General features: G+C 31.9%; 1 protein-coding gene across 5 annotated transcripts in view; it reads right to left on the bottom strand.

Annotated features, from left to right (window-relative positions):
• Positions 1-1813: 1813 nt before the first annotated feature.
• The window catches only part of LOC148617844 (kinesin-like protein KIFC3), a 40587-nt gene continuing 31493 nt past the window's right edge, over positions 1814-10907 (bottom strand). For 4 of the 5 annotated variants that reach the window (XM_088585429.1, XM_088585433.1, XM_088585432.1 and 1 more), the window contains 5 exons: positions 10261-10388; positions 6823-6934; positions 6436-6565; positions 4698-4892; positions 1814-2151 (listed from right to left, as the gene is read on the bottom strand). In XM_088585429.1, coding sequence (XP_088441555.1) covers positions 2021-2151; positions 4698-4892; positions 6436-6565; positions 6823-6934; positions 10261-10388 — 696 coding nt within the window. In that variant the 3' untranslated portion in view covers positions 1814-2020. The remainder of the gene's footprint in view (positions 2152-4697; positions 4893-6435; positions 6566-6822; positions 6935-10260; positions 10389-10907) is intronic. The other variant, XM_088585431.1, reaches the window with a different exon arrangement.

Here is a 10907-nt window from a genome sequence, read left to right as displayed (position 1 = left end):
GATTTTATCGATTGACTATACAGTATTATTTTTGTACCAAAGTATTATTTCTACCTGGTCTATGATCCCAGTTTTTAGTGGAGTCCCATTTGCTCATTTGCTTTTGTTACTTTGTATGGATTATTTTAGTTACTTAATGTCCTTTGTTGTGTATGTCTGTTTTCCATGTTTGGTGTTTGTCCCTGGTTACTTTCTTTTGATTTCCGCTATAACCTTGGTTCTCTTGATTACGCTTTCTACATAAAATTGAGAAAGAAGTTGATCACTCTGGCTTTTTGACTGCAAATATAGACCTTCAATTATCCTCTAGATTTTATTCATTAATAACTGGAATCAACAGAATATCCCAACTAACTTGACTTAAACCACTTCGACCCCTGAAGGGCATAGGGCAACTACAGTTTATCTCTTGCTGCTTTTGTTTGCTTCTTTCCCAGTCTTATCATTTAATAGATCATTTGTGAGTCCCTTCCGCCAAATATTTGTTGGCCATCCTCTTTTCGGTCTCTCTATTTGTTCTCGCCTTGCGGCGCTTGTTTTGGGATGTTTTATTCACTATAATGTTAAGTATACCAAATTCATTTCAAATTGGTTTTAAGTATGTAGATTGTTCTTTTCCAAACTTAAATATTCTGTTAAGTTATCTAATATTTAGGACTTTACTCAGTCATTTTAATGTATTTGAAAGATGTTGCAACTTTTTCTATGTCATCAGCAATGTAAGTCAAATATACTACTCTTTCCGCAAATTACTGCAAGAGAACCAAATAGTCTGCAAAGGTTAAACAGTCTCTTCAAGATTCATACATAGTAATTTTCCGACAAGTTGTGTTTTTTTTTCTACTTTTTCTTGCCAACTACGAAAACATGTTCTAACAAGATTTGTTTGTAAGTTATGTGCATAACACTACGAGTAGTATATTTGACTTACATTGCTGATGACATAGAAAAAGTTGCAACATCTTTCAAATACATTAAAATGACTGAGAAAAGTCCTAAATATTAGATAACTTAACAGAATATTTAAGTTTGGAAAAGAACAATCTACATACTTAAAACCAATTTGAAATGAATTTGGTATACTTAACATTATAGTGAATAAAACATCCCAAAACAAGCGCCGCAAGGCGAGAACAAATAGAGAGACCGAAAAGAGGATGGCCAACAAATATTTGGCGGAAGGGACTCACAAATGATCTATTAAATGATAAGACTGGGAAAGAAGCAAACAAAAGCAGACTATTTGGTTCTCTTGCACACCCATTCACACGCGAATAAGGGTAACAGCAAAATACGAAACATTAAATGCTTGAAAAGACGACATGTTTTGATAATAAGTAAAAACGAAACAATCAAACAGAAATATTAACGGAAGATTCTTGGTTTATATATCTCCACCTGTAGTACTTGTATCATTACCAAACGATTTAGTGACATCATGTTTTTTTCTTATTTCTTATTATCAAAACATGTCGTCTTTTCAAGCTTTTAATTGCAGAAATGGAAAAAAGAGAAACTTTCAAGAAGTTGTTTAGTTGACAAACGAACACTAATCAGAAGTAGCCATTACACTTTCCTCAGAAAATCCAGTCTTCCAGTTGCATTTCCCGTCGTTCGACTATAATTTCCGACATTTCCTTTCCAATCTCTCCTTTGTTGTATTTCGGCTCGAACTTACAAGGAACAAGTAAAAAAGTGCACTTTCTTTACAAATTGTAATCAATTTCCTTCTACCTTCACTTAGCCGACTTAGTAACGTCACAGGCTAATCAATTATGGTGGACCACCCCCCCCCAAATAAAATTGCGATTAATTTGTAAAAATGAGAGTTATTTTTTTATTCAGTCAACTTTCATGGACATAAATATTTGACAAATATGTTTTGATATGTATGATTTGCTCAATTGCAAAGTGTTCTCTTTTAACTTATTCATTTGCCAGTCATGCAACAAATCTACCAAGATAGAAAGTAGTACTAGTGGTAGACATTACGTGATAAAGTCACAAATCGTGTCCAGAACTAATTTTGTTTCTTAGTTCTTAGTTCTACTGAACGGACTAGCTTGCCGAATTCTAAACCTTTTTTCGTCTCAAAAGCATTTTCTTCTTCAGGGGCAACATTCAAAATCATAACAGCCTTACTATCGCCACCTGAAATAAAAGAATTTGCCTGATGATATAATAATTTTCACAAATTTCATGACGTGTTCAAACCATACCACTGTAAGCTTCATATAAACAATAGCAGCAGCAAAAAAAGCATCAAATAAAATATAGAAAAAAAAAAACAAAAACAAAAACAAAAAACAAAACAAAAACAAACAAAAAACAAAAGAGAAATGAGAAAAAAAACCCAGAAAATAATAAAACACTTGCTTTAATGAATAGAACGTATTGATATAATAAGTAAACGGATTCTATTAGAATAAAGGTGTAATATATGTTTTACTGAAAATAAATTGAATGACTTATAGGTACGAATTTTGAATAAATTGGCAATATCGACACTGTATAGTCTGAACAACCAATTACAAATAATCAAGAAAATAATTTGTTCAGAATCAAGTAAACTTTTGGAGAAGCATTACGAGTAACCATAGTCAATCTTATTTTGTTTCTTTTTATTTTATAAATGTTATGCATTCCTAAAGTGCTTTTTGTCAAATTGTAGTATGCTGTATCCGTTGTTTTCCACATGGTACTTTCCACAGACTCAACAATATTACTAATCCTGAACCAAACACATGGAAATGTTTTCATTCGAAAATATTTAGGCACGTCCTCTTTTTCTTAAACACTTTTTCTTTCCCGACTTGGTAATTATAAAGATACTTTTATTCATTGATATAATTGGCTCGACAGTGTTTGCCGAGGATTCTTAAATTTACAAAGGTATCGTTCGTTATAGAAATAATTTTCAATAAACAAAGTACATTGTACCTAGTACATGGAAACTTAGCAGATCCTTTTGCATTGTATGTGCGATTACTCTAAATATGATTATAATGCTCTTTTTAGTTGAACCAAGATTCTAGGAGAAATCAACAGAATTTAATCAAGGGAACAGACATGGACAACAGACACACAAAACAAAGAACATAAAATAACAAAACAAAAACCTGAAAAACTGTACTACACAAAAAGTTCATTGAGGTCCAAAGTTTTCAAAATATTTGCAACTGTGTTAAAAAGAATTGATTATCGAAAATTTGACAAAACTTCGAAAGCATCTTGCAGTCGTCCTATTAGATCAAATGAAAACCACGTGATATCAGTTCAAGTCGGTTAAAGATGTTTTACAACGATCAAAACTGTAGTTGGCTGACAAGGTTCAAGAAGGAAGCATTATATCAGTGGCATATTTTAATAAGGCGTAAAAATCCGTTCGGGACATTGATCAGATATAAAATCGACAAATATTGGAATCTTGTAGCTACAGAGCTATTAAATACGTCTCATATTGCATATTTTAGTCACAAAACATATTAGCTATCAGAATGTAAAGACATGTATGATCCGTTCGAGTTCATATTTTAGATTTACAGTACACCGAAGTGAATAGACAACTAGATTGCTGATGATTAAAATTGACACTAAGCATTTTCAAAAAAATGTACGTACAAATTATACTTTACGTTGTAGATGTATTGTATAAAAGTGTCAGAAATTTGTTACTAAAAGAAGAAATAATTGTTGCAAGGATATGTGTCCGTTATATTTTTTGGGTTATTGGTCTACCATCTTTTTTGTCTGTTACACTCCCCAGTATAAACATTCCCAAATGATTGTTCACATGTCATAATGATTTGGAGATTTGATTCCCCCACAAGAGTAAGTTAATTGCTATAACATGTATTATGCATACATTATCATTACATATTTTTCGTTTTTTTTTTTAACTTATCTGATATGACAAAAGGTCCAATTCAGAGATATTATGAAGTACGTTCACGGACGAGTAAACACACCTATATATCTGTTAACTTTTAATCCCGTTAACTTTGTACGAATTTTCATTTATACTAACCTTACACCCCAGTTGCACCTTTTTGAACACTTTTTTTTAAATTTGGTCGATTCACAAATTTGGTAAAACAACAGTACAAGCCTCATAAAGTGTTGTCAGTTTACCTCCCCTATTCGCGGATGACTCCAAAAATACAGTACGTACAAAGTGTTATATTGTGAAATCGCCAACTATGGTTCAACTATGTCAAAGTGAATTTTATATTGTTAAATGTTATACATTGGAAATGCATCAGAATTATTAATAAGTTTCATGATTGCCTTGTACTTGTTAGCATTAATTTCATATATTGTGAGCATTTGATTAATGGTTGTTTATTTTGTACTTTCAGTTTTCCACCCTCTCCAGAAGTCTACAATCTTGTTCAATATTGCCTTTGGTTCAGGATATACAAAATGATATACTTTTGTTCAAGATCCTCGAAGCTTTATAAAATAGATGAATAACACATTATATTCTAATTTAACCTAGTCGAGCGATTTCGACGACTACGCTAATCACATGATGAGCATCATATTTTATATACTTTACCTAGAATGTGTTATTATCAGTTGTTAGTCATATGCAAGAATAAAATATTACCTAAACTTATCAGTTGTTAGTCATATGTAAGAATAAAATATTTCCTAAATTTATCATTTGTTAGCCATATGTAAGAATAAAATATTACCTAAACTACCTTTTAACAATTTAGTCAACAGAGATTCTTGATACCCGATATACGGTTCGTTTTGTTTCAGCTGACACAATACTTTCTTGAAGTTGAACAATGATAAATTGATCTTAATCGCTTCCTCCCTCTGAGTCCCCTGTGGACCATTCTTAACACTCTCTGAACCAGCTAAATCGACTAACGTTAACTTTCCTAAAAGTAAAATACTTAAAATATTGTTTTATTACTAAATGATATTACGGTTTCATCTCAAGACGTGGAGTCGAAAAAACGAGAAAAATAGCCCATAATTACAAAACAACATTGTATTTTAGAAATTTTACTGACCAAAAGTATCCTTAATTACTTATTTAACCCCCCCCCTCCAAAAAAAAAATAATAACAACAAATAGAAAAAAATACGAATGTTGTGAAACACAACAAATGCATTAGTGTTTAACCTAAATAAAAAAAATAGTAATAATTTTAGAGGTCAATAAAAGGTTTTCAACAAGTGCACTATTCGTCATTATTCACAAGCATGGTCACGTGGAAATGCTACAAAATAATAAGTAACGTGCACTGCAAATGCGCTAAAGTGATATATTAGTTTCACTGTCCCATCTGTGGTCTCAAATATGTTGGTGAGTCCAAACTGCCTTTTCATAAGCATTTGAACGGACAAAGGAGCGACCTTACAAAAAAGCCTATACTCCCTGTGATTTAACACTTTAGATTACAAATCACTGCCTCGATGTATTCATCAAAATGTTAATCTTAATTGTTCAACAAAACACGATCTGAAGCGAGTGAAGATGGAGGAATTTTACACCCAGATGGGATAGATCAAAAACTTAAAGATCTTTCTGATTTCATTTACATTCCTACACACTTAGTTTGTTTTAGGTACTGAAAAGGCCATTATTTGAACGAAAATTTTGCTCATTATATGTTTTCGTATAGTGTATTAACATCTTTATTGGTATCTTTGTACGATTTTCTCGACTAATGTATATATATATATATATATATATATATGATGTACTTGGTTACAACCCTAGATGTATCCTACACGGAGCAATGACCCGGCTATCAAAAGCTATATATTTATATAGCCTAGTTTGCCGAGTGGTCTAGGGCGCTAGAATTTGTGCAGGCCGTTCGAGTCCCGTGGTGGAACGATTAAAAATTTGACAAATCATATGTTTTAATGCTATTGTATTCTGATAATAATAATAATAATAATAATAACAATAATAATAATAATTATAACAATGACAATAATGATAATAATGGTCTTGAATTGAGGGTTTCCAGAAGATCTTTCGAATTTTCAGCATCCACATTGAATTAATACCACTACGGGAGTAACAAGTGTCGTGGAAGGACTGGAGACTAGCACAAATTTATGGTTCCTTGGAGAGTGTGGTAGCTGGATACGCCTATTAGTGCTATTATTTTCTACGTCTATCTCTGATATCAAACATCGAATGTAACACGTTTTGCGGACAAAAACAATGTTGTTTTGGGCTTTGTATGCTGGTTGTGCAACATATTTGTCATGTATGGTAGAATATTTTTGCTACATAGGGGTCTTTGAAAACTGACAATACCCATTGTACATGTATAAGCTGATCCCTAATGCATCAATAGAAAGGAAAAACAATCGACAACTTGCATATTTAACCAAAATATCACAAATGAAAACCAAAGCAATTACATGTGAAAACTCTTTTTACTGGTACAAATAAAATACCTCTAGTTATGTTTCCTGTTGACTTCTTTTTTGCTTCTACTGTTAAAATCAACAATGCATGTGAGCGGGATGATTGTACGTTCATGTTAGTTGTACATGTTTTCCTATTTTTGGAACCGTCAGAGAGAACCTGCAGTGCACCGAAGCAAATATCGTGAAAATGATAAATGACACTGTAATGATAAATACCAAATAGCAGATTATAATCATAAAACAGTATAAAAAGGAATATAGCCGAAAGAAAAATTCTGATACAGAGAAATTTACAAAAGCAGAAAAACAAATCTAATTTTCTGCTGTCTTTCTTCAGGATCAAACTTACAAAAAAATACGCTTTGTAACTTAACATCGGATATTTTATTGTTTGATTCAACATTTTTAACTTACCTTTTTGACTTCTTTTGGTGTGCTTACTGTTTTTGGCTCAAGGTCTTTAACAGTAGCAACATCTTCTACAAACATTACCTTTAATTCGTTCTTATCATTATCAAGTAGACTTCTGCAAAGGGAAATGTTGAAATTATACCATATAAAAATGTAAGTGATTAATATTAAATCGGACTCTGTTATTGGTGTAATGAAACAGTCTCTTATCCTTAAAGCTGCATTAGTTGCCGAGTTTGATCAGTTTTGAATCTACTGAATTTTGCTGATTCAATGAAATACGTTCGTAGTAATGCAAGTGAAGCAATAAATGTCGATAATACCTACAGAATATTGTGAAAACAACGTTTTTTTAACCAGAGAAGATCGATATAGCTTTGATCTAATCATTTTTGCCATTACTTACGAAGATTACCGACAGGACATTGACTTTGGTTAAAAATACTGTAACCTTACTTAAAAAAATAACAATTACGGATACACAGGTAAGCACATGTCTTGTTTTCTTGATTAGTTTTCAAGTAAATGATGACCATATTTGAGGCACATTATATCACAATAGGTAAATTTTAAAAACGATCCTTGCGTTATATATTCTAACCTTTTTCGTTTGCGACTTGAGTCGGTCAGTCTTCCTTGCTGTTGGAAAACCCCTTTCGCTTTGCAATCGGATTTGTTATTAAAGAAGCGACCCTAACGGCATATGCGCGGATTAAGGTCACATGCATACGAATTATGTAGGTCGATTTTTTGTCTTGCAAGACAATTAATATATAGACACATTTTTCATGTATTTAATGCATTTTATGTATGGATATCAAATGCAATTATACAGGAAAAGTACAATTCAGTAGAAATAGTTTAAAGTTAAGGTATACTTCAACAGAAACATAAAATTACGAAAATGACTGCTAATGCAGCCTTAAACAATAAACTGACCTGGTGCTATATATTTTCTAAGCAACAATAAAAGTGTCATTACCTGTTATTGTAAATGAATATATTGTACACAATTGGAACAAGAAATGATATTCATTCTTTTTTATCGAACATATGAGAAACGTTTTAATCCATAATATCTATGGCATCTTAGTACAAAATGTATGGGGAGTTAAAACACAAGAAGATAAGTTTTAAAGATCCAGAAAAAAAGACACCAAAAACTATTAGAGTTATTTCCAAACTTGTTTTTTTTTGTATTGGGTAAAAGCATTGTTGCAAAACATACATTGCTTAATTAAGGATTGTGTTAATTTTTGACCAGGTTATACGAAACAACCAACTTATGGCATTTGGTAATGCGAGCATAACTTGGTAAAAAAAACTAATCTTTATAATTTAATTTCTAATCGCTTAAAGTCAAAATTAATATTTGTCCCTTCATCAAGCCTTATTTATTTTGGAATTATTTGATTTGCGAACTGCAGACCGATCGACGCTAAGGACGTCACAGTACCAGTTAAGTAAATAAACAATCTTGCCAAAATGAAATATAGAAAACAAATTAAAATTATCCATTCTTAATTCTAACGCACTTAAGCGATAGGAATATTCAGGGTATTTTTGTTGTTGTTTTTCCGTATTTATGACCCTTTGGCTTCTTCAAATTTTTTCCGGCAATGTTCTCAACAACTACTCATCCTAATGTTTCACTATTTAGTCATCCATTATACGTGTTTGCAATATATTGTTACCTTTTTGGACATAGAGAACATAAATGTGAAGACAGGATGTATCATTAGTAAGTAGTGACTTACACTTCGTCTCCTTTTTTTATGTCACATGACTATCTTTTCCCTTAGAGAGTAAACGATTTTGTCTGAGTTCCTATTCATGCTTATTTTTTTCAAAGAACGGTTCGTCCAGTCATAACATTTTTCCTTTTTAATCTAGGCCTTAGGCATTTTTATATAAATGTGTTACCACCAGTCGATATATTACGTACCATTTTGACCTTATGGGAACTTGAATTGTTTTCCCAAATGTCAATATGATATATTTTTGTGGTTATTTGTCCGAATAATGCCGTTTGGTTATAATATCTTAGGTCTTTGGAATTTGAGTTGTAACCATAATGTTTTGCAACATTGGTCACAAGTTCATGCCTTCCTATTGGTCAAAGTTTTTTTTATGAGCAATATTGTTATTGTCTTTTGGTCTAGGCATAAAATATTTGGTATGTGGATGCTTCAATGTAGAGCAATGGTCTGAACTTTATTACATCTTGACATTTACCCCTTTGTGACTTTTCGTATTAATTGACTATATTGGCTAATATTGTGTCTTTTAACAAAAACCTTTGAGTTTAAGGAGGTGGTGACATAAAAGGACCCGCGATGACCTGTATCACTCATCCAGATCTCATTTCTTTGCCTTATAAATAATTGATGACAATGATTAAGAAAATATTTTAGCAATTAAAACCATTACCCTTACTGTAACACATTTTAAAATATAACTGCATAAATATCTTATTTAACCAAGAACCAATAAAATCTTTTGAAGGCCTGATCATAAGGATCATCTTATTAATTATCCGAGCAGATCCTTCTGGATGTGTTTTGAAGTAATTCTAAGATCGTGTAGAATCTTATATATATCCTCACAAGTCGATGTATCCCAGACTACAAAACATGTGACCGTGATTGCATGAACTGTAAGAACTACTTCAACGAAAAAAATGTATAAGTTCTGACAATGACTGCATTGACCTCGGCTGTAGATATGTGGCATATGAAGGTATAACCAATAGGTAGTGGATAGCCTACCACGACTAATCATATGTGAATCACTATTGACCGTTAATTAAAGTTTAAACATATTCAGGTACAATTTTTCCCTGCTAGAATTTATTTTACTTTTGACCTCTCCTTTAGTTTGGTGATTCGTGAATGCTTGTTCATTTGTTGCATTCTCGGAGACTTTCACGCTACATATATCTTTGAAATAAATGTTGAATTGATGGGTTATAAGTACCATTCTGTGTAAGAATCAGACAATGGGTGGCACATCATTTTCTCCAATTTACTCATTTTTGCCTTAAATATATCTAGAAAACAACCAAAAAGCTTTTAAAGTTTATCATCAAGCATCTATGACGTAGAGATGTTTTGACTGCTTATATAGGGAAAGATTGCAGGAAAATTTTCCCGCCAATTTTCCACAGTCCATTTCAACTAAATTTTACAACACGTTCATGGTTATTTCTGGTAATTATCAGGTATAATTATTTGGTTAATGCAATAAAATATATGCGATTGTTTCCTTCATGTGCCACACCTTATATACATTTTGCCCGATTCTTAGACGGAGAAATACTTAAATCTTTTACACATTGAAATCTAAGATAATGATAAATAGGTATTATCTATGATTTGAGAAGGAGGTATTTGTTTAATTTCTAGTTATAAACGATGTCACATTATTTTATATATACAATACCTTAATTTTTCTTTATAAATTTCTAAAAAACAGACAGTGAAAGTGAAGGTCAAGCTTTGTTCATCTTTAGCTTGTTTAAACAGCTCATCCAGAAAATTGTTGTAAAGTCCTGGATTGTCATTATTACCCTGTAGTCAAATAAATGTATTTAGAAAACATTCAGAGCTATGTGCTTTAAAAATGGAAAAATGATAACAAGGAAGATATCATGATATCCAATATGTCAATGTAAGTAAACGGAAAGGCAGAATATACCTTGTTTGTAATGTCCTTTAAATGTTTGTATGACTGTGTATATCTCCATACTTAAGAGAAACGATTCGCACACAACAGTCAAAATGTATACTTATTTCCGTCAAAAATCATACATGTTATAGCCACAATCTGATTTCATTGATGATATACATATTGACGTTGCGTACGTTGTTGGTGTCGCATTCGATTGAACCGGGGCTGGTTACGAAAACCGAAATATTGCTATTATAATGTGGAGTTATCAAAGGCAATATAGATATTGAAATGTTCTTAAATGGTTGTTGCTTTAGGATTACAATCATATATCTTTGAAAGATGCCGTCAATTGTGGAGGGAAAGCATTATTCGATCACAAGAACGTCATATTTCATAATTGGACTTGTAACATTAAG

Source organism: Perna viridis, chromosome 5, assembly GCF_037379345.1.
Source record: "Perna viridis isolate PV_CMFRI_1.1 ecotype Kerala chromosome 5, ASM3737934v1, whole genome shotgun sequence".
Lineage (NCBI taxonomy): Eukaryota > Metazoa > Mollusca > Bivalvia > Mytilida > Mytilidae > Perna > Perna viridis.
The sequence above is the reverse complement of the archived record's forward strand: the minus strand, read 5'-3'. Positions and strand labels throughout refer to the sequence as shown.